The sequence below is a fragment of the Hemiscyllium ocellatum genome, chromosome 32, assembly GCF_020745735.1.
Source record: "Hemiscyllium ocellatum isolate sHemOce1 chromosome 32, sHemOce1.pat.X.cur, whole genome shotgun sequence".
Taxonomy (NCBI): domain Eukaryota; kingdom Metazoa; phylum Chordata; class Chondrichthyes; order Orectolobiformes; family Hemiscylliidae; genus Hemiscyllium; species Hemiscyllium ocellatum.
In genome coordinates this window covers 49024730-49049978 of record NC_083432.1, presented here as the reverse complement: position 1 = coordinate 49049978, position 25249 = coordinate 49024730, and the positions used below count along the sequence as shown (strand labels likewise).

The window sequence follows — 25249 nt, the reverse complement described above, 5'->3', positions numbered from 1 at the left end:
TTCATTCCCTCGGTTCAAATCAATGGAAATGAACAACAGGCAGGTTCTACCATCGATGGCTAATCTGCTCCGTCAGTTTTATACCTGGGGAACAGCAATAGGTGCACATCTTGATAAAGAGAAAATATTAACAAGAGGTAATCATGTTGACAAGTGGGTAATTACCCCAAAAAATGATTCAAGTGAGAAAATCGGAACTTTAGAAGAGTGAAAATATTTGGATATTCATTCGGTAAAAGAAAAATAAACAAATACAAAAGGTTTCCAGAAATCACAAAATACTGTGGATGGTGGAGATTCAAAATAAAAGCAGAAAACACTGGCAACATTTAATAGGTGAGGTGGCATCTCCGACTGAAAGAAACACATAATGTTTAATCTATTATGACGCATGGTCAAATCCAGCAATCCATTCACTTCTCAAAGACACGAATCACCACCTCTCGGACTAGGCTTTGGACAACAAATACAGAAATGTCATTATTCTTACATAATTGAGTCATAACAATTAAGATGCAATGATTTTATCTTCTTATCAAACTTTCTCAGTCTTTAATATCCATCACTGAATGTTTAACCCCTTCCTCAGAACTTGTGTGCAGTGACTAGGGAGGTGAGAAAAACACTGATAGTAAAAGCAATTTGTTTTAATTTTTGGCATTTTTCTGTTTGCATGCAGTAATATTTGTACACGTGATAGTTTTTGGTTTATTGGAATGTGATGTTTGTCTCTACCAGTGCTTATACACTTTATGTGTGTCTACGTTAGTAATTATTATATTTATGGTGTGAGAGCACACTGTGAAATAAATGTGTAAACTTGTGCTGTATCTGTACATATATGTCCATGTGTATCATATATTTTGAAATTATATTTAATGTGAAAAGATTTACATTTAAATATTACAACAAAGCCACAATACCTGCAGGCAAATGTGAGAATATTGGCTTTATATAAAATCAATGTCCTGATTTCTCATTGGTATAACATTAATGTAAGACAATCAGCATTATTTAAAAGATTTCAATATTGTTTTAAACATCAAAGGATGAACAAATGTAAATAATGCAACAGTAAGACATATTCAGCACAAGTTTCAGTTTAAATATGTGTTAAGTAGAACCTCCGATGGGATAGTGATGGGGACATAACAGATCTCACTTCCAGAATGTGTGAAAATTACCAGCCAAGCTTCTTTGCTCACCCACACTGCCAGTGCATGTCAGAGCGAGTACCACCGTGTCTCGTGTGAGTGCGTCACCAGCATAGGATTGCAGTGTGACTCCAAGAAAGTCTCAGCAAACTCATCTTCTTAACTGCAATGTCCAAAAGGTACCACACACGAAGATGCTTAAAAAGAGCCCATTGTGTTTGGGATGGTATCATAGCATGGATGGAAGATTACCTCTGATGAGTCATCTAGACTCAAAACATTAATAGCTCTCTCTCCATGGATACTGTGTGGCCTGCTGTGATCTCCTGTATTTGTTCTTTTCAGTAATAGAAGACAGAGTTGGAATAAAGGTGGCATTTTCAGAATGAATATCTGTGACTAGTTGAGTGCCACGGGGATCAGTGCTGGGGCTGCAAGTAAGAATTAATGACTTGAATGAAGGAAGTGTCAAAGCCAAGTTTCAGATGACACAAAAATAGGTGGTAAGGCAAGTGGTGAGGACGGCATAGAGAGGAGTATAGACATCATTTGAGTGGGCAAAAACATGGCAGATTGAACATAACGTAGAAAAAATGTGAAGTTGTGCATGTTGGGAGGAAGATCAGAGGAGCTTTATTTAATTAGGAGAAAGATTGCACAAAGCTGCAGCACAGAGGGATGAGGAGCCCTCATGCAAAAGCTAGCATGCAGGTTAGGTAGGTAACAGGGAAGGCTAATGGAATGTTAGCCTCGATTCCAAAGGGAATCAAGCATAAAAATAAGGAAGTGTGGCTGAAAATATACAAGACACTACTTAGACCACACCTAGAACATTGTGAAAGTTTAGGTCCCCTTGGCTAAGGAAAGCTATATGTGTATTGGAGGCTAACCAGGAAAGGTCCACTAGGTTGGTCCCAGGCATGGAGGGATTTCCTTATGAGGAAGGGCTGAGCAAGTTGACCCTGTGCTCACTGAAGTTGAGAAGAGTGCGAGGCAATCTTATTGAAATATACAGAATTCTTCAGGGGTCTGACAGGGTAGGTGCCAAGGTTGATTCCTCTTGCAAAGGAGTCCAGGAGCAGAGGGCATAATCTCAGACCAAGGGGCCATCCAGTTAGATCAGAGATGTGAAGGACTTTCTCAGTGAATCTGTGGAATTATCCACTGCAAAGGGCTGTAGAAGCCGGGTGTTAAGTATACTCAAAGTTGAGGGAGAAAGGCAGGAAAGTGGAGTTGAGAATTATGACATCAGCCATCACCTTGTTGAATGACAGAGCAGTCTCGATGGGCTGAATTGCCTACTTCTGCTCCTACACCTTATGGTCTTATGATGCCACATCAATGAGGCAGGTAAACCAGAAGTTTCAGCAGGTCAGCCACTGACTCAACACAGGATGTGCAGGTAACTCCGAGCACACCACACCACTCATTGTATCAATGAGTTCAGTTAATTACAGTACCATTTGGGAGGGGGAACTGGAAAAAGCATGAGGGAAAATGGAATAGAAAAGCTTTTTACTCTTTTACAAATACTTTTACAGATGTAGGTGTTGCTGGTATGACCAGAATTTGTTCTCCCTAATTGCCTTTCAACTGCTAGGTTCACTAAGTCCTTTCAAAGGGCAGTTAAGAGTCAACTACATTGCTGTGGGTCTGGAGTCACATGTAGGCCAGATCAAATAAGGACAGCAGATTTCCTTCCCTAAAGGACATTAGGGAACCAGATGGGTTTTCTACAACAATTGGTCATAGGTATTATGTTCACTAGGAGACTAGCTTTCAATTCCATATTCATTGAATTTGACTTCCACCAACTCTTGTGATGGGATTTGAAACTAAGCCTGCAAGGCATTAGCCAAGGCCTCAGGATTACCAATTCTTTGACATTACCATGGTGCCATCATCTCCCACAGGACTGATTGTAGGGTAAGATGAAGTAGGAGGTCTGGAGCATAATCTCAGCATGGCTAGATGGGCAGAATGGTCTATACTTGTGTTGTAAATTCTATCTGACCTTACTCTGAGGTTAGGGGGGTCCTAGTGCTTTGTGACCTAATGGTGCAGTTGGACAGAAGGAGATCAACACTCCTCTACTCCAGTGATTAGTAGATTAAAGACCAGTGTCAGCCTGGGCTGCCATTGTTTATTTTGTTATATAATATACCAAAGAACATTTACAACACCTCATAAATCCAAGCAGTTTTCATCATACGAAGGCTATTTGCTAAGACAGCACTTTTAAAAACAAACAGCAATACACTGTTGCAGCAGCGAATGTACCAGACGTAACGTGGTACCCATTGCACCTAGAATCCCCATTGAGCCCCAGCTCTATCCCTTTACTATACAGGCTGCCAGACAGAAGGAACTACTGGACACTGACTCTCCTTTGGGTGATGGATCTGCTTACTTTATCAGAAAAAGGTAAGGGGAATACAGTAACTTGATACCAAGAATTAAGGAAGTTCTGAACTCAATCAACTTAAACCAATGATCGGGACATTAAATAATCGATTGATGGTAATTCAGTAAATGTGAAACAACTATTTTCAAAAATAGGTAGGAGGGAAACCTACTATTTGATTATATGTCTCACCTGAATAAAAGTCACTCCTTTCCTTGTTAATTAATTGACATCACCCCTTATCAGTAATTTTGGAACTGACCTCAACATACCTGTAAATTACTGTGAGACCTTATATTCAACAATTCAGTTCAACCCCATGTGAAGTTAACTTCTCCCCATGCTCCCAGCCCCAAATTTTTCTCCTCTTTCAAAAGATAGGGGCCACTGGTATCTCATTCAGTTGGTGGATCCCCAGTTTTAACCCAGTCAGTGAATGCTGAGAGTTGGCAGAAAGAGTCACATCTGAGTCCAATCCTGTGCTCAGCCAAAGTGGCAGTGATCAAGAAGAGGAGCCCTGGCCCATTTTCTTTGAGCCTCTCTCCTCCCTGTTCCCCAGGATGACATGGGCTGATGGCATTGTGGCCAATTGGAGAGTCTCAACAGCTGACAGAGCTACATCACACACCAGGAAACCAATCTGGATGGAGTGGTTCAGAAGCAAATCTGGCACTGCCCAAAACTATCAAAGAGCTCATTTGGCAGAATTATAACTTCCCTTAACATTCACAAGCCAACAATTGCTTACATCTGTGGAATATGACAATCAAACATATCCGTACTCTTAAAGATTAATTTAAAAAAACAAATAGAATCAGCTGCGCTTTACATCAGCTTTTAAAGTTCTGGACTTTCTCACATTCGAGGAATCTCCTACAGTACAGACTGAAATATTTGTTAGTAACTGCAAAAAGCGATAAGAAACAGGTTCAACAGTAAATCGTCCTTTCCCCACTCATTGTTCAAGCTGAACGGGTATAAAAACAAAGTTGGGTTGTTGGGAGGGGAATTAGAAATGCTTATTTTGTTCTCAACGTAAGCTGAATGTTCTAATTACATGCAGTGTGCAAGTAGACCCAAAATCCTTGGAGAGGGTACAGGAGATTTATTACAATGAGGGACCACAGTTATGTGGAGAAATCGGAAAACCTGAGTTTGTTCTCCTTACAGCAGAAATGATGGAAATGTTAAACAAGCAGGGATTGTTCCTTGTGGAAGAAGGCTTGGTAACTAGAGGAAAGAGATTAGAGGTAGAAGAAACCAGAAACAATATTAGGAGATATTCCATTACACAAGAGAGTTGCTATGATCTGGAAATCACTTAATGAAAGGACGATGAAAGCAGATTCAATGGTAACTTTCAAAATATTAAATAAATATTTCAAAAGGGCACATTTTGCAAAGCTATGGGGAAAGAGCAGTGAATGGCTTTAAATAGATAGACCTTTTGAAGACCTGGTACAGATCCCATAGGATGAATGGTCTCCTTCCGTATTGTGTTATACTATGATACTATGAGGTGAAATGGAACATAATACAAGCAGCAGGAGAGCATCTAACTCTTTGAGCTGACACCAAGTTCGTGACTGACATATCTCAACTTGATTTCCTGCAGTATTCCCACATACCTTAATTTTTTAGTACCCAGAACTCTCTGTCTTGAATATAATCATTTCACGACTGAGCATCAATAACTCGCTGGGATAGAGAACCAAACAGATTGACAATCGTTTTGAGCAAAGAATTTCTCATGTCAGTTCTAAACCAACCTCTTATTTTGACTGTGACTCGAAGTTCTTAATTCCCCAGCAAACATCCTTTTAACATTGGCCCTGTCAAATTACTTAAGAATTTCATAATGAGATCACTTCTCATTATTCTAATCTCCAAGATTAGTCTACTCAAACACTAGCCATAGGAAAATCCCCTCATCCCAAGAAATAGTCTAGTTAACCTTTGCTGGACTCTTTCTAAGGCAACTATCCTTTCTGAGGTAAGACGACAAAAACTAGTGGAAAAACAAAACACAAATAATAAACTGAGGAACTAAGAGGTGGAAACAGATATAACACAGAACTGAAACCATTTCACTCAAATTCCGGTCACCATACTTGATAAATGGCATTAAATTTGAGAAAACTTTACAGAAACAAATAACTTCATGCTTCTCCTTCTACATAAACCAAAGCACAAAACAATTCATTTTATTTTAGCTTTTTTTTTAAAAACAAACACACAGGAAATGACATTACGGTCAGAAAATAGTGCACATTCCACAGTAGAAATTTCCTTGTGATGTTGCAGGAAGTGGTCTGATATCACTTCCAAATAGCGTCGCAAAGTGGTTTAACTGGCTGGCAGCCTCTGACCAGGCTGAGGACTGTCCCTTAAAAAGGGAATTTCTAATCAACTGAACTGCCCCATAGTCCTAAAAGGAAGATAAACCTATAAATGTGAATGCTTGAACGTGCACAGTATTTGCCTTGGTTCTGTTACTCCCTCAAATATAAAGGATGGATAGTTAGATGATGGCCCAGTGGGACAGCTGGAAACTACAGAAGCACAGATTTTATGAGATTTGCCGCCTTTGAAAAGTGAAGGGGAGGTAACTGGACAAACACCCGTCTCCAATTCTTCCACATTTAGGAACATGGAGCCATTCTGTTCTGTATTTAATTCTTTTGAAGTACTACATGTTAACTTGGAAAGACTTCTTGTGGAACGCTTGCAGGGAGCTTGCGATACACAAGAAATTTTCCCATCTTGTTGAGATCCATGATACTGAGAGTACAGGAGAAACCAGAACAGGACACATTGACTGGGATTTTCAACCCATTCACTGTAACGGGCAGAAGCAGTGTCAGCTGTTCTAAAGAAGAAAGTGGGCACTGATTGTATTCTCTCGTCCCCACTGCATTTAGCTTCAATTAAGAAATTTATTATCAGTCATCTTATACCATCCAAAAATTATATACTAAAATAAAGTCAGATTTCCTTCCAATCAAAGCTCAAAAATATAACCAATATTTCTTTGAAGCAACTGTAAACACTATGCTTATTGATCTATTAAACATTGCAGATACTACAACCTCAGGATTTCATTTTAAAAATCTTTGTTTTTAAAAAGAATTATCTTCTTTTTCCTTCTACTGTTTGTCCAATGATGACATTAATTTGGACGTAAATCATCTCATGATCCTGTGTCAGAATCACACTAGGAAAATAAAAACATATTGTTTTTTTAAAATAAAAGTAATAGCAAACTGACTAATTGAAAAGCCTCCATTCAATCACAGTACAATACTCTCATTATCATATGTGACAAAATCTAAGGCAACATATTATTAGAAACCAAGACATCGGCAAAGCTACACCTGTGTTACACAAGGAGGAATGGACAGAACCACCCAGAATGGGATCGGGATTGCTTAATCTCTTCACATTGGTTTCCTCTCTGCTCCAGCAGCCTCCAACCCAACCCCAATCCACTGCGCTCTTCATGCTGTGCCACATCGCTGGTAAATGGGTTACCACAGTAATGATGTCTTAATGCATCTGTAGCGTTGGGAGGGGAAGGCGGCATATAAACCAAACATGACCCCTCCCTCCCTCCAGAAAAACATTTTTTGTTAATTTCTTTTCTTTAAAAATGTGAAAACAAAGAAGAAAATGTTCGACTTGTGTTGCTAGGGAGACCAATATCTCCCGTGCGCCCCGCAGTCTTTACACCAAGTTCTTTGTGTTCAAGTGTGTTTTGTAGTGTTTGGTCAGGTGGTCACTCCTCATGAAACGCTTGTGGCACTGTCCACACTCGAAGCGTTTGTCACCTGTAACACATAGTTAGCACAGAACTTTAATTTTTCACAACAGATAAAACATTACTTCTGCATAGCCCTACATCAGACACTTAAACACAAAAATATAATGTAACATTCCCAGTGTGGATCTGAGGGAGTACTTTCTCAGCCCACTCTATTCCCTACAAGCAAACGCCGCAGAACTGCCATCCCAGAGTCACGCCAAGTGGTGCTTAACACACAGCTTTATCCCCACAGCGCAAACCATCATTTTCTGAGATGGAAGGCAGCCACAGACTGAAGGAGTACTGAATTGTCAAGATGCTGTCTTTCAGGTGACACCCCATTATTTCTCACAGATGAAACTAAATACCCATTATTGCAAAGAAGAGTGGGGGTGGTGGGGGGGAAGAAGGGGGAATTCCGCCTAGTGCCCTGATAAACATTTATTGTCTAAACCAACATCTCTTTAACAAAAGGAGAAAGTGAGGTCTGCAGATGCTGGAGATCAGAGCTGAAAATGTGTTGCTGGAAAAGCGCAGCAGGTCAGGCAGCATCCAAGGAACAGGAAATTCGACGTTTCGGGCATAAGCCCTTCATCAGGAATGAGGAAATCTTAGCCTGCTGGACACACTTTCCTCATTCCTGATGAAGGGATTCCCGAAACGTCGAATCTCTTTAACAAAAAGTGATCACACAACATCAAAGAAGTGATCTAGTGTGATCTCATTGTGCACACATTAACTGCTATCTTTCCTTTATGATGGTAGTTTATTTAATTCATTCATGAGGGAATCACTGGCTAGGCCAGCAGTTAACAGTCAACCACATTGCTGTTTGTGTGTGTAACATGTAGGCCAGATAAGGTAAGAATGGCAGTTTCCTTCCCTGAGGGATGGTAGTGAACAAGATGGATTTTTCTGACAATCAATAATAGTTTCATGGTGATCATTAGTCTCTCAATTCCAGATTTTTTATTGAATTCAAATTCCACAATCTGCTATTGCAGGATTTGAATCTGGGTCCCTCAAATGTGAGCTGGGTTTCTGGATTAATCGTCCAACGGTAACACAACTAGGCAGTCACCTCCCCAATAAGTGGTTGGTGTAGGTCATTCTATTATAATGCGACAGTTACATTCCTCTGCTGCCCCATACTCCAGAATATCGCTACACCCATTCAGTGTAACGATCACATTATCCAAAATTGACAAAAATTTGTCAATTGTGTTGTAGACAATTAGAGTTAACAAAACACATGTTATACCAGAATGACATGTACACTTCAAAAGCACTCATTGACTGTGAAGTGCTTTAAGATGTCATGAAATCGTGAAAGACACTGGAGAAAGTGGTGTTCTTTGTAACCCATGGAACATCTTGTCATTTCTAAGTTTTTTTAAAAACTAGATTTGAGTACAAAGTTGGGAAATAAATGTTTACTTGAACATGCCTTTTTTACAAAATATAGTAAAACATCAAAATCAATGCATTAACAGGTTTAGAAATATAAGGGCCTAATCTGAGTACCTTGGGAGCAATAGATTATGGTGCACGAATTTACTATTATGTTAGTGTTAGTGAACAATGGCTATTTTGTGGATGGGTCTTCAGAAGGCATTTGAGAAAGTGCCACATGTGAAACTTTCACAGAAGATATTTGGAATGAATAGGCAAACCAAATTAAAAGCTCTTATGACACAACCAGAACTTAGTATATTGCATGCATTGGGTTAAAGATGAGTACCAAGCATTACGAACAACATTACTTGGTGCAGCACTGACCTGTGTGAGTTCTGGAGTGCCTCTGTAGCTCATCACTACGAGTGAACCTCTTCCCGCAATAGACCCAACTACAGACAAACGGGCGCTCCCCTGTGTGCAAGCGAACGTGGGCTCGTAGCAAGGATGTTTTCCGGAATACCTTCTCACAACCTTGAATGTGGCAAACGTGCTTCTTCTTCCCTAACTCTCCGCTCCTAGATTTAAGACAAAATATTTAATTCCAGTTTTAAGTACCAGGTGGATTAACAAGATTAACAACAAATGCAGATTAACAAGTGTTACGACATGGGGTAAACTCTCCCGCTTAATTTAAAGCAGCAACACAGAAAAGATTTATCCCGTGCAGTAATCTGTAAAAATTCAAGAGGCCAAGAACTAATTAAAGTAAAAACTAACAACTGTATTTCTTAAAGTACAACAGAGAATAATTAACTAACAACTATTTACAACTCCTTCCTCTAACCTATCTTTTACCTTCCCCTTTGACAATTATAGTTCGATAAAACTCCCAATTAAGATTTACAAAACAAAACTTCTTATCTCAAACCCAGACAGCTTTCAGTTTTCTCTGTGTTCCCGTTTTCTTCTTGTTGGGGATTCTGCTTCACAGGTTACTGATCGATAAAGGTACCTTTATCAGAGCTATTTTTCAGGCAGTCTTTACACACTGGTAGTTTGGCCGTTCTCCTCCCAACTGTTTGATTTTTTCTGGTCTTATATTCCCAAAGTATTGGATTGTTTCATTGGTTTTTAAGATTGTCAATATACTAAATTCAAACTGGATTGGAGTTTGAGGGTATAATTTAAACTGATTGGCCTAATTCAAATCTGTTTTGTCTCCAGGCAACCAGCTACCCTAACTGCTGGACCAAAACCTTACATTGTTTCTTTCTTCAGAACAATTGGTGCTGTGTCAGGTAGTTCTGTTGCTTTTAATTCTCTGAAAAGGTACAGTACACCCACATCTTCATAACATCTCCCCCCACTTAAGAAAAAAATGAACCATCATAACGGAAAGATGGCTTTTTTCCCCCTTTTTTTTGAAACACATTACCCGAACATTCGGATAACTTTAGTTATATGTTCACCTTAACTTCTTCCCATCTACCTTACATATTATATTATATATAAAAGATTAATTAAATACAAATCATATCCAAACTCTATCAGTTAAATCCGTGATAACGCATCTGTGATTACATTCTTACAAGTCTCAACATGTATGATTTTAAAATTAAAAGTCTGTAACATAAGACTCCAATGAAACAGTCTCATATTCTTGTCTTTAAAGTGTTCTAAGAATGTAAGCAGATTGCGATCTGTGTATACAACCTTCTCCGACACATTGTTGTGACATACACATTAAAATGTTCTAAGGCCAGTACCAAACTCAATAGTTCTTTTTTGGTTGTGTAGTATTTCCTCTGCTGGATGTTGATCTTCTTCGAAAAGTAATCAAGAGGCAGTTCAATCCCATCGTCATCTTCCTGTAGGAGCACAGCTCCAACTCCTATGTCACTAGCATTGATGGCAACTTTAAAAAGTTTTGAAAAGTTTGGTGTAGCTAAAACTGGTTTGGTGGTTAATATTGAATTCAAATGGTTGAATGCCTCCTGGTATTGTTCGAGCCACCAAAGCTTTGTGTCCTTCAGCAAATTGGTGAACGGTGCCACTACGCTGCTGAAGTTTGGAATAAACTTCCAATAAAATCCACTGAGCCTAAGAATTGATGCATCTCTTTCTTTGAGGGGAGGGTGGGGGGGAGGCGTGGGAATTCTTCGGTGGCCTTCGTCTTTGTATTCCGTGGGGGCAACCTTCCATGACCAATGTTATGTACCAAGAACACCACCTCTGCTTTCCCAAATTCTGTTTTATTTAAGTTTATCGCCAGTTTTGCTTCGCATAGTCATTCAAAGAGCTCTGCCAACTGCACCATGTGGTCTTTCCAGGACTTACTAAAGATGACTATGCGATCCAAATAGACTGCATAGTTTGTTAACCCAGCCACAACTCTGTTCATGAGTCTTTAGGATGTGGTGTATGTGTTCTTCATTCCAAAGGGCATCACTTTAAACTGATATAGCCCACTTGGGGTTACAAACGCAGAAATTTCCCTCACCATCTTTAACAAAGGTAACAGCCAGTAACCACGCATTGATGATGTAACTGGCTTGTCTGACTTTCTCCATAGAGTCCTCCAATCTTGGAAGTGGGTATGAGTCCAACTTTGTAACATCGTTGACCTTCCGATAATCCATGCTGAATTGTTGACTCCCGTCCGGCTTGGGAACTAAGATATCGGTGAACTCCACTCGCTCTGGCTTGGTTCGGTGATGTCCTCATCGAGCATGGCCTCCACCTCCATCTGGACCTGTCTGGCTTTGAAAGGACTAAGTCGATAGGGATGGTGTTTTGTCGGAGCAATATTCCCTATGTCTATTTACATGTACAATTGTATTAGTCCTCCCCATCTGATTTTTACATATGTCATTATACTGCAGCAACAGGTCTTTCAACTGTGTTCCATGCTCCGAGACAGATAGCTTACCAACCTATCCCATTCCTCAAGGACTTCTTCATTTTTTAATCTATTTTGAGGCACATCAACATCCATATTATCTCAATTTGATTCCTCAGTCTGCGGGGCAGTAACTAACACCTGTTTCTCCAGTTCTTTCTTTCAAGTATAATACAGTTTCAACATGCTCAATGACATACTCTATACCATTTTCTTCCTATCTGGCATCTTTACTAGATAGTTCACCTGACACAAGTTTTTCTCAATTTGACAGGGACCACTAAAACTGGCTTTGAAGGGATCTCCTATCACTAGCAACAGTACTAACATGTCATTCCTTCGGGAAAACATCCAAGTCTCAGAGCTTTTATCTGCCACTTGCTTCATTCCACACTGTGCCCTCCTCAGCTGCTGTCCAGCTAACCCAACTGCTTGATTTAATCTCTCCCTCACCTCTGATACATAATCTAAATGTGAGATCTAAATGTCAATTTTGCTTTAATTAATTTCAAAGGGCCTGTCACTTCATGCCCGAATATTAACTCAAAGGGAGTGAACTGAGTAGATTCGTTTGGGGCATCTCTAATGGAAAACACTAGGAATGGGATATTTTTATCCCAGTTGTTTGGGTAATCCTGACAATACGCTCTCAACATGGTCTTCAAGGCCTGATGCCACCTTTCTAAAGCTCCCTGGGATTCAGGATGATACACACTGGATTTAAACTGCTGTATATCTAAGCTATCCATAATCTCCTTAAACAGCCGAGCAGTAAAATTTGACCCTTGGTCTGACTGAATCTCTCTGGGTAGCCCATACCGTGTGAAGAAAGCTACTAACTCCTCTACTACCCTTTTTGCCTCCAGAAATCTGGGAGACACATCCATTATGGTTAATAAGTACTGGTTCCCACTTTTAGTTCTCGGGAGGGGACCTACACAATCAATTATAACCCGTGTGGAAGGTTCTTCAGATGTGGGAATTGGCAACAAAGGAGCTGGTTTTATTACCGCCTGTGGCTTACCTACCATTGAGGCAAAAGTGAGGACTGCAGATGCTGGAGACTGGAGTCGTGTGTGTGGTACTGGAAAATCACAGCAGGTCAGGCAGCACCCGAGGAGCAGGAGAATTAATGTTTCAGGAAAAGCCCTTAATCAGGAATGAGGTTGGGACCCTTGGGGGTAGAGAGATAAATGGGAGGGGGTGGGGCTTGGGGGAAGGTAGCTGAGAGTGTGATAGGTGGATGGAGATGGGGGTAATGGCAATAGGTCAGGGGAGGGTGCAGCGGGGAGGTGGGAAGGAAGATGGACAGGTAGGACAGGTCATGAGAGCGGTGCTGAGCTGGAAGGTTGGAATTGGGACAAGGTGGGGAGAAGCGAAAAGTCCTTGGAGGAGTGGGAGGGGGAGTTGAAGTGTTTGACCACAGGGCAGTGGGTTTCCTGAAGATGTCCTCTGAAGTACTCTTCATCACAGGAATTGCAAAACCTGCGCCCACACTCTCCCCTCACTTCTGTCCAAGGCCCCAAAGGAGCCTTCCACATCCATCAAAGTTTCACCTGCACTTCCACAAGTCATTTACTGTATCCATCGCTCCTGATGCAGTCTCCTCTACATTGGGGAGACAGGACAACTACTCGCATAGTGCTTCAGAGAACATCTTTGGGACACCTCACCAACCAACCCTACCGCACCATAGCCGAACACTTCAACTCCTCTCCCACTCCACCAAGGACATGGACCTCCTCCATCGCCACTCCTTAACCACCCGACGCTAGGAGGAAGAACACCTCATCTTCTGCCTCGGGACCCTCCAACCCCATGGCATCAGTGTGGGTTTCACCAGTTTCCTTATTTCCCCTCCCCTACCTTATCCCAGTTCCAACCTTCCAGCTCAGTACCGCCCTCACGACCTGTCCTACTTGTCCATCTTCCCTCCCACATATCCGCTTCACCCTCCCTTCCGACCTATCACTATTACCCCCACCTCCATCCACCTATCACATTCTCAGCTACCTTCCCCCCCAGACCCAACCCCCCTCCCATTCATCTCTCCACCCACAAAGTTCCCAGCCTCATTCCTGATGAAGGGCTTTTGTCTGAAACATTGATTTTCCTGCTCCTCAGATGCTGTCTGATCTGCTGTGCTTTTCCAGCACCAACTCTTGCTTACCTACCATTTGGCATGTATGACACGTTTGGCAAAAGTTAACTACATCCCTGTGCATTCCAGGCCAATAAAAATGTTTTTGTACCTTAGCCTGAGTCTTTCATACCCCGAGGTGATCTCCTACAGGTAGTTCATGTGTTACCCATAATACTTCCTGTCTGTATACTACCGGCAAAATAATCTGGTGCACTCTGGCCCATTTCTCCTCTGCACTAACCTGTCGTGGTCACTATTTCTGGCTTAGGATTCTATCTTTCAGTTAATAACCCTCCGGAATATTTTCTGGCTCCTTTTCGGAGTGTGCATTCACATGTGTATGTTTTATTGTCTTGTCTTTCTGTTGCAAGTCTCTTAGTCTTTCAGAAGTAAACACTTCTGTCTGACCCTCTGTCTGTTCAGCTTTTTCCTGCACCATTACATCAAACAGTATCCGCTAACTGAACCTCCTTCATCTTTCTTGTTACTTTTCTCTTCATGCTATGACTTATGAGAGTGGGATCTGGCTACTACACAGTCTGGGAAAATACTAGGATATTTCTATTTTAACTCCTTAGTTTCTCCGTTTTCCTTGGGCTCCTCCACAACAAGGGATGTTGCTCCTACCTCAGATCCTGCCAAATCATTTCCAAGAGCAAACTGAATTCCTGGAACTGACACTCTGTCAATCACTCCCACTGTTACTTCCCCAGTCTTAAGTTAGCAGTCCAACCTGATCTTACATAAGGAAACGCTAAATTTCTGTCCATCTATCCCACAAATTACCACACTCTCGGGCAACAGATCAGAAACAGTGCCTGGTCGCTGATCCCTTTTTATCAGTGACTGGTTAGATCCTGTATCTCTCAAAATTATAACTTCTTGTCCTTCTCTCCCTGTTCTTTCTGAATAAACTTTACCCACAGAGGCTATAATAACACTACTATTATAGGACAAGCCAAACTATAATAACACTACTATTATAGGACAAGCCAAACAGAGAACAGCCAGGGAATTCCTAGAGGCATGGCACTCATCCACAGATTCAATCAATAAGCACATCGACCTGGACCCAATATACCGACCACTGCAGCGGATAGCTGGAACTGACAACCGGAAGCGGCAGATTCAAACCACTACAAATGCTGGAGGAAAGATCACAGAAGCGCTTCACAGGAGGCTCCCAAGCACTGAGGATGTCACCGAGACAGGGGACGAAACATCTGCAACACAAATTCCCAGCTCGGCGAACAGAACCACAACAACGAGGACCCAAGCTACAAATCTTCTCACAAACTTTGAATCCCTTCACTAATGCCACTGGCTTAGCTTCTTTAACCACAGCTTTTCCCATAGCACTTTTCTTTAACGACCAGCACTGTGACTTTACGTGTCTCACTTCCTGGCAGCGAAAACACCTTTTCCCAGTGCCCTTCTGAAACCACCGACACTGTAATCTTCTGTGTCCCACTCCATTACAGTGAACACACCTGAGGCCTTTCACCTCCTGTCCACCCTCTTCGGCTTCTTTAACCTGTGGTAAATTCTTACCAGTGCGCTCTGCTCTTGGTTTAGTAGTGTAGGATCGCCCCTTCTCCCAATCTCTATCCCTCACAGGACAAGGTTCTGGCTGGCAGCTTGTCTTATGCACTGACATGTACTCATCTGCTAATTCTGTTGCCCTTCTCACTTCCTGTTCCTCCACATGAATTCTTACCATCTCTAGAAGTGAGTTTTTAAACTCCTCCAGTAGAATAATCTTGCTTGGAGTCTTATCTATTTTCAAAGTACGCACCCATCGATCAAAATGACTATATTAAATACTTTTGAACTCAACATAAGTCTGCCCTGGTTCCTTCTTTGTGTTTCTGAACCGCTGTCTATATGCTTCTGGTACCAATTCATAAGCACTTAAAATAGCCTGTTTAACCTCTTCATAATCTCTTGACACCTCGTCTAACAGTGCTGCCAATACCTCACTAGCTCTGCCTACCAGTTTAGTCTGAACTAACATTACACATAAATCCTCAGACCACTCCACCTGCCTAGCCAGTTTTTCAAATGAAATAAAGAAGGCTTCAACATCTTTCTCATCAAAATATGGCAGAGTTTTGACATATTTATATATATTACTACCTTCTCATTTAAAATTCATCTGGACCGATGCATGAGTAGGTAGGGAGCAGAAGGATACAGATGCTTAGGAATTGGGCAACAGGTTTAGACAGTAGATTTGGATCGGCTCAGGTTTGGAGGGCCGAAGGGCCAGCTCCTTGGCTGTAAATTTTCTATGTTCTTTAATTTCCATTCTGTTAATTTGACTTTGCTAAGTCACAACTTCAAGTTCAAATTCTCTCTTTTTTGCTCAGCTAAAAATCTTCTCTCTCTTTTTCCTCTTTCTTTCTCTCTTCCTTTATCCTCTAACTCCATCTTCCTCAATTAAAATTTAAAATTTTCTACCTCTACTGCACTTGTCTGTTTCTCTGACCCACCTATGTGCTTGAGTAATTCCCTGATATTCTAGCTTTACGTTTGTCCTTAGTCAAACCCCATTCTAACTCACTTGCTAATTCTAAAAGAATGGCCTTTTTCTTTCCTTCTAAACTTTCTTGGCAAATTTGAGAAACATCTTCAAGTTTCAGAATCTCTTTCGCAATTTTAAGAACCATTTCTCTCACTTTTAATTCAATCAACCACAAGTCATCGAAAGTAAACAAACTGCCTCACCTACATTTTATTTAAAGATCTGGGACACTAACCTCCAGGTGTGTAAATCTGCTGGGATACTTCGTACCCCCAAATCTGTCTGAACCAGTTCAAATCCTGGACCCAAGCCCCCAAACTGTTACGACACAGGGTAAACACTCCTGCTTAATTTAAAGCAGCAACTCAAGAGGCCAAGAACTATTTAAGGTAAATACTAACAACTTTATTTCTTAAAGTATAACAGAGAATAATTAACTAATAACTATTTACAACTCCTTCCTCTAACCTATCTTTTACCTTCCCCTTCGATAATACTAGTCAGATATAACTCCCAATTAAGATTTACAAAACAAAACTTCTTATCTCAAAACCAGGCAGCTTTCAGGTTTTTCTGTATTCCTGTCTTCTTTTCTTCTTGTTGGGGATTCTGCTTTACAGGTTACTGATCGATAAAGGTACCTTTAACAGAGCTATTTTTCAGGCAGTCTTTACATGCTGATGCTTGGCAGTTCTCCTCCCAACTCGTCAATTTTCCCCAAAGCATCGGATTGTGTCGTTGGCTTTTAAGATTGTCATTATACTCAATTCAAACTGGATTGGAGCTTGGTATTTTTTGGGGGCATAATTTAAACTGATTAGCCTAATTCAAATTTGTTTTTGTCTCCAGGCAACCAGCTACCCTAACTGCTGGACCAAAACCTTACATTGTTTCTTTCTTCAGAACAATTGGTGCTGTGTCAGGTAGTTCTGTTGCTTTTAGCTCTCTTAAAGGTACAGTACGTCCACATCTTCATAACACAAATCACTCAAATAAACAAGCTCAGTTCATCTTCACCAGAAATGCCAACTTTGCAAAACAAGAGACAGAAATGCTGAAGAAAGAATTTCCAGAATTACGTGCAGTAAAGTAAGATTTGAAAAACCAAGGGACCATCAAGTTATACTAAATGTTTACATTATAATAAATCTTTATAAACCACTATTTGCACTGAACATAGGTACAGAAGGAATTTATTAGAATAGCACCAAGAATGAAGAACTTCATTTTTCATCTGTGGACAGACCGGAGTTTATGATGGCACTGTACATACCGTTAGTTTGCCATAACTAGAGTGTGCAGTTTTGGTCATCACACTAAAGGGAGGGTGCAATTGCATTAGAGAGGGATGGGAGGAGCCTCACCAATATGTTGCTTGGACTGGAGCAATTCAGCTGTGAAGAGAGACTAGACAGGCTGAGAAAGCTGAGAGGGCACTTAATTGAGGTGTGCACAGTTCTGCGGGGTATAGACAGGGTAGATAGAGAGAAACATTTCCCCTTAGTACATGGATTAATGCAAACAGAGTAGAAGGCTTAGAAGGAATTTGGTGACAATATTTTTTAACCCAGAAAATGAAAGTTATCTGGAACTCACTGGCTAGAAGGGTGAAAGGGGCTAGAAGCCTTCTATAGAAAGAAAGTGGTTAAACTTGAGAGGGTGCAAAGAAGATTTACAAGGATGCTGCTGGGATTGACGGGCTTGAGTTATGGAGAGAAGCTGAATAGGCTGGAGCATTGAAGGCTGAGGGGCAACCTTACAGAGGTTTATAAAATCAAGAAGGGCATGGATAGAGTGAACAGCTAATATCTTTTTGCCACGGTGGAGAAGTCCAAAACCAGAAGGAACAGGTTTAAGATGAGAGGGACAAGATTTAAAAAGGTCCTGAAGGGCAGCTATTTCATGAAGAGGGTGGTGCATGTATAGACCTAGTTGCCAGAGGAAGCAGTGGATACAGGTACAATTACAACATTTAAAAAGCATCTGAATGGGCATATGAATATGAAGGGACTAGAAGGGTATGGGTCAAATTGTGGCAAATGGAACTTGGTCAGATTGGCACGAGGTCTGCACTGACGAGTTGGACCGAAGAGTCCGTTTCCGTTCTGTATGACTCTATAATCCTCAAGCCTTTAAGAAGTATTCATACAAGCACTTGAAATGCCATAGCATACAAACCTGAGTGTTGAAAATGTGCTGAAAAACAGGATTTAAATAGATACGTGCTTGATAACCAGTGTGAACACAATGGGCTGAAGGGCCTTTTTCTATGCTCTAAAACCTCCATGACGCTAAGCTCAGGTTTTACTTCTTAGAACAAAGAAGACTAAAAGGCAATTTCATGGAAATGGTCAAAATCACAAACACAAAGTTCAGTTTCTAATGGCAGAAGGGTTGGTAACTACAGAACACATAAGCAGATTGGCAAAATAACCAGCGATGACATGAGGAAGTATTCTTTTATAGCAGTAGTTGTGATCAGGATGTGCCGCCTGAAAGGTGAATGAAAGCCTTTTCAAAAATAATGTTCACAGGGACATTAGATATGTGCTTGAAGGGAAGGTGAATCACAGCACTCCAGCAGAACAGCAGGCGTGATGGGAGCAACTAATGGCTCTTTGGGTCAGATCATCCCCTTTTACATTTTATTATTTATGATTCTACGTATAAATAAATGGAATTGTAGAATGTAAATCCAAACAAAATTCCATTAATAAATAATAGAAACTGCCTCATCAATGTTTCTGCTCACTCTATGTTAAGCAACAGTACAAAATATTGAAAAAGTGAGCTGGATCTAAGACAGGAAAATAGATTTACACTTCAGGTATACTCCGGATTCAGCCTCAAAGACTTTTTAATCTTAATTTTGTCTTGTCACACCTGCCGTCCTCATTCCGTTATTTGTTTAAAATTATCTTTCCATTTAGTTTATTTCCCTTGCTACACAATTCTCAGAAGTACTGTAACACAGTGGATATTGAGGGAGAACAGGAACTGAACTCCAACCTCATTTGTCTGATGCCAGCTCCAACGGAGTGAGTAATACAGAAGCAACTGCTGTGGGCACAATGCTGTTTCATGATGCCGGTGGGTCATATATCAGTCATGAGCTATTTCCAACTGGAACAGTCAACTGACTCATGGGCAGGAAACAGCGAGTGGGGAGAAGGGGTTCTTTTTCAGGTTGGTGACCTGTGACCAGTGAAGTTCCACAGGGATCAAGGCTGGGACCGCTACTGTTTCTAATATATATTAATGACTTCGAGCTGTAGAGAAGTACAGCACGGAAACCTTCGGTTCAACTCATCCATAAAACCTAAGTTAATTTAATCTCATTTGCCAGAATTTGGCCCATATCTCTCGAAACTATCCAGATGCCTTTTAAATGGTGTATTTGTACCAGCCTCCGCCACTTCCTCTGGTAGTTCATTCCTTACACGTACCATCTTTTGTGTGAAGAAGTTGCCCTTTAGGACTTGAAGGAAGGAAATGAATGTACGGCAGCCACAAAAATAGATGAAATGGCAGGCAGTGAGAGGGATACAAACAGGTTACTAGATTAGATTACTTACAGTGTGGAAACAGGCCCTTCGGCCCAACAAGTCCACACCGACCTGCCGAAGCGCAACCCACCCATACCCCTACATTTACCCCTTACCTAACACTACGGGCAATTTAGCATGGCCAATTCATCTGACCCGCACATCTTTGGATTGTGGGAGAACGTGCAAACTCCACACAGTCTGTCACCTGAGTTGGGAATTGAACCCGGGTCTCAAGCGCTGTGAGGCAGCAGTGCTAACCACTGTGCCACCGTGCCGCCAATGGAGATAGTGATAGGTTAAGTGGGTGAAAAGTTGGCAAATGGAGTATAATGTGGGAAAAAGCAAGGTTGTTTATTTGGAAGAGAGAACTAAAGAAAAGTGTAACGGAAGTCTTACTTCAACTGTACATGGTGCTGGTGAGACCGCATCTGAAGTACTGTGAGCAGTTTCAGTCTCCTTATTGAAAGAAGGATATCATTTCATTGGCGAAAATTCAGAGAAGGTTGATTCAGAAAGATGATTTCTGGTATGGAGGGATTGTCTTGGAAGCAAAGGTTAAACAGGATGGGAAAACAACCACTACAGCTGAGAAGACTGAGAGATGATGTCATTGAAACATATTGGATTTTTAAGGGGCTTGACAGGATAAATGCTGAGAGGATGTTTCCCTCATGGGACAGTCTAAGACCACAGGGTAGAGTCTCAGGATAAATGGGGGCAGTGATTTACGGCTGAGATTAGGAGGAACGTCCACTGTGGGAGGGTCAGAATTCCTTGCTTAATAGAGTGAGTGAGTGTGTGCGAGTGACAGAGTGTATATGTGTGTGTGTGTGTGTGTGTGTGTGTATAGTTACGGGGAAAGAACAGGAAAGTGGATGTCAGGAATGTCATATCAGCCATGACCCTACTGAATGGTGAAGCAGGCTCAAGGGGCTGAATGGCCTACTCCTGTTCCTATTGCTTATGGTATTATCCTTTTCCTGAACAGGATGGCAAGTGCACAGAAAATTTTGCCTTCATCGTCAGTGGGTCAAATGCTGTCAACCCTGACCTAACAGCACTGCGGGAGGCACCTTCCATTTCATGGCCTGCGGTGGGCTCAGCAACACCTTCACAGGGAATGATACAGGGATGAGACAACAAGGGTTGCTCTTATCACTCATGTTTACATCACATACATGAACAGGAGAAAAGGGAAATCCAAAGGTAGAATTAAAGACAGGAATGGAAAGAAAGCACACCTTTTCTCACCATCCTTGCAATTTGGACAAGTGCAGGCCATTCTTTTCATCTTCTTGTTCTGTTGCACCTGCTGCTCTGCAATCTCATCAGTTGGTAAGGCTGGTTCCATGTGTAGCTGGCTAAGCTGGCTCGAACTCAGTCCAGTGATAGTGATGTTGTTGGCAGAAACTGGGGACATGACCCCTGCCTGCACATTTAACTGTTGCTGTCCTGTCAGGATTAAAACAACATTTTTCATGAGTTAGGAAGAGAACTTTACAGCTGAACAGGAGACCATTCAGCCCATCAGACCTGTGCTACTTGCCTGAAAGAGCCATATATTCAATTATCTATATTCTAGTCTCCTACCTTGATTCTTTTTCTATGTCATATGATTATTCATGTCCCTTATAAAAGTTGTTAATGTTTTCACTACTGTTTACATTGGGTTATCCATGGTTTAGCAATCTTTTGTAATAAAGGAGTCAGTCTGCAAGGAACACGGTGCTGTGCATTAATCGGTGTATTTTCCAATATACACAGGTGGACCACACTGAGAACTGAATTGATAATCCTAATTTAGTTGTCATTGCAATTCCTTACAAATTTGGGATTAGACAGCAAATATTGTCCAATTAGAGAATCATATCTAATGGTGGACATGGCTTTGCAAGTTCTCAAAATGTGGGCTGATTAGACATGATCAGTACCTTATTGCAAACAGCCAAAGGGACCTGCTCTTCAATATTATCCTCCAGTCTTTGAGGTGTATGACCTACAGGCTTGGCATGAGACCAGAACTGAAATTTAATTCTGTTCTTTACTTTGCAGAAATAAAGAACATGTACATGGACTATGCCTGTTTCAACTCATCAAAACGGTCGACAGCCATTCACTGGTACATTCTGCTGGGCAATGCCCTGACCAATCAGGCTCAACCTGCTTGGTTTAAAATGTAAACAAAGGCTGGCAGTTAACAGTCCATCAGCATTAATAGGTGCATTCTCCATGGCAGTGCTTCTACCAGACAATGTCCATTTACCAACCAATCGGTTCCTGTCTCATGTGGTATTAAACATTAGTTTTTCCCTGGAATTGGCATTCTAGCAAATTATCCCGATGAGTATAGGACGAAAAGCTTTGACATAATGTATCATTTTTCAGCAATCTTCACACTCTGTACTACCAAATGACAGCTTCCATAATTTCTTATGATTTGGGATTCCTACTAGATCTCCTCAACTTCTGCCTTTCAATGGAACTATTAACAAACGCCCAAATCAAAAACTTGACGACACTTCAAAATTACTTCAATAGTTGGAAAATAATTCGCAATTTCCTGTGGTTGTGCCAGGTGTTATATAAATGCAAGGCTTATTTTTTCTTGTCACTCTCCTTATCCCTGGTATTATCTTAATGAAGCTCTTCTTCACTCAATCTATGGCCTTGACAATCTTCTCAAAACAGAAGTCTAAAGAGGGGATCCTAATGGAAGTTTTCTCATCCGATAGGCACTGAATTCCAGAATCTTCCGTTTCTATCGCCCTGCAACACAATAAACAGTGGCCCAGCTGGCAGACCCCACATCACTTGAACAAATAAAACATAATTCCAGATCTTAACAATCCTTCAGAAGAAAATCTTTCTCCCTGATTTCCCTTTAAATTTCTGCCAATGACATAATGTCCCTAACTTCAGTTATTCAACTATTCATCTAAAATATCCAGAGTGAGTGGAGGAAGCAGTTAGGATCAGAAAACAATGGGACAGGATACATGGAGGGATGGTGACGGTGGTGTCTGGAACATTGTCTGTAAGTTATGATTCTATGAGTTTGACTACATCAGGCTGTTGCCTGACTGGTCTGTGAGACAGCTCTCCCAATGTTGGCACTATCCCCCAAATGTTAGTGATGAAGACTTTGCTGGGTTGACAAGGCGGTTCTGATATCGTTTTTCCAGTGCCTAGGTCAATGCCAGGTGATCCATTTGGTTTCATTCTTTGAGACTTTGTAATGACTGATACAACTGAATAGCTTGCCAGGCCATTTCAGAGAGCAACTGGGAGTCAACCGCATTGCTGTGGGTCTGGAGTCACATGTGGGCTAAACTAGATGAGGATGGCAGATTTCCTTCCCTGCAGGACATTAGTGAACCAGATGGATTAACAATGGTTTCATGATGATAATCTTAATTCCTTAGTTTCTGGATTAATAGCCCAGTGATAATACCATTATTCCACTGCTTCCCCGATGTCCTGGGGACAAATTTGCGACTGTAGTTGGAGAGAGTTTAAACTAAAATGACAGCAGGATGGGTATCTATATAGGGAGATGAATGACAGGAAAATAAAGACTAATTACAAAGAAGAAAGGTGATAGACAGAGAATTCAAAGGATAGAATCGAGCAGGGTCACACTGAACATGACTAAGAATGCTGAAAAGACAAGCCTTAAGGCCTTGTATCCTCATTCATGAAGCACTTGCAATAAAATGGATTAATTAATTGCGCAAAGTGATCTAAATGGGTATGATTTGGTAGGCATTACAGAGATATGGATGCAGGGTGACCCGGAATGGTTACTGAATATGTAGATGTTTTCAGTTTTTAGAAAGGGAGTCAATGGTGGTTTCTATGACTTGGGTTCTGAAGTTAAATAAAATAAATGGTGATAGAGTTGCCAACTGGCTATGATAAATTGGGGATCGTTGTTTAAGGGATGAAGGTAGCTAGGCAATGGCAAACATTTAAAGGGTGCAGGAACAAACCGCAAACATTATTCATTCCAGTCTGGCATAAAAATAAGATGAGAAATATGGTCAGATCATGGTTACCAAGGGAAATTAAGACAGTATTAAATCCAAGGAAGAGGCTTACAAATTATCCAAAAAGAGCAACAGACCTGAGGTTTTGGGAACTGTTTAGATTCCAATAAAGGAATATAACAGATGATTAAGAAGGGGAAAATAGAGTTTGAGAGTAATCTTGCAGGAACGTACAAACTGATAATAAAAGATTTTATAGATAGCTGAAGAGAAAAAGATTAATAAAGCTGAACACAGGTCCCTGATAGTCAGAAGCAGGGGAATTTATAATGGGGAACATTGAGACAATTAAATACATATTTTAGTTCTGTCTTCATAGAGGAAGGCACAAATAACATCCCAAAATATGGGAAACACAGAGGTATAATGGGAAGGAGGAAATGAAAGAAATTAGTATTAGTAAGGAAATGGTACTGAGGAACCTAATGGCAGATAAATTCCCAGGGCCTGATAACCTTTATCCCAGAGTAGTTAAGAAAGTGGCGCAGGAAATAACACGTGCATTTGTGGTCTTCTAAATTCTATAGACTCTGGAACAGTTCTTTTGAGTTGGGCGGTAGCAAATGTAAACCCACTATTTAAGAAGGGAGACAAAGAGAAAACACCAAATTATAGCTTCGTAATGTTAATGGGAAAAATGATGAAGATCATTATAAAAGATGTAAAGCAGAGCACTTGGAAGATTGTGACAAGATCAGAGAGTCAGCATGGATTTACAAAGGGTAGGTCGAGCTTGAGAAATCTGCTGGAATTTTCTGTGGATGTACCTAGTAGAGTGGATAGGGTGGAGTCAGTGGATGTGGTTTACTTAGGTTTTCAAAGGCTTTTGATGAGGTCCAACATAAGAAATTAGTACTCAAAACTAAAACACATGGAATTGGAGGTTGAAATGGATGGAGAACTGGTTTGCAGACAAGTAACAAAGAGTAGAGACAAACAGTTCTTTTTCCGAGGGGTTAGACAGTGACTAGCGGGGTAGTATAGAGATCAGTGCTTGGATCCCAGCTATTCACAATGTATATTAACGATTTAGATTTTGAGGAGACTAAATTTCATATCTCCAAGTTTGCAGCTGACATAAAGCTGTGGGAGGATGGGCTCTGAGGAGGACAGGAGCCATGATGCGGAGGTGTTGGAGTGGGGTGGACAAAGTTACAATTCACACACCAGGTTATCCTCCAACAGGTTTATTTGGAAGTACAAACCTTTGGAGCACTGCTACTTGACAAAGGAGCAGCGTTCCGAAAGCTTGTACTTTCAAATAAACCTGTTGGACTATAACTGGTATTGTGAAATTTTTAAACGATGAAGAGGAGGCAGAGATGCCTCAG

General features: G+C 41.0%; 1 protein-coding gene across 1 annotated transcript in view; it reads right to left on the bottom strand.

Annotated features, from left to right (window-relative positions):
• Positions 1-3281: 3281 nt before the first annotated feature.
• The window catches only part of sp2 (sp2 transcription factor), a 35843-nt gene continuing 13875 nt past the window's right edge, over positions 3282-25249 (bottom strand). The window contains exons 4-6 of the mRNA XM_060848666.1: positions 21114-21324; positions 9140-9333; positions 3282-7385 (exon numbers count right to left, since the gene is read on the bottom strand). Coding sequence (XP_060704649.1) covers positions 7282-7385; positions 9140-9333; positions 21114-21324 — 509 coding nt within the window. The 3' untranslated portion in view covers positions 3282-7281. The remainder of the gene's footprint in view (positions 7386-9139; positions 9334-21113; positions 21325-25249) is intronic.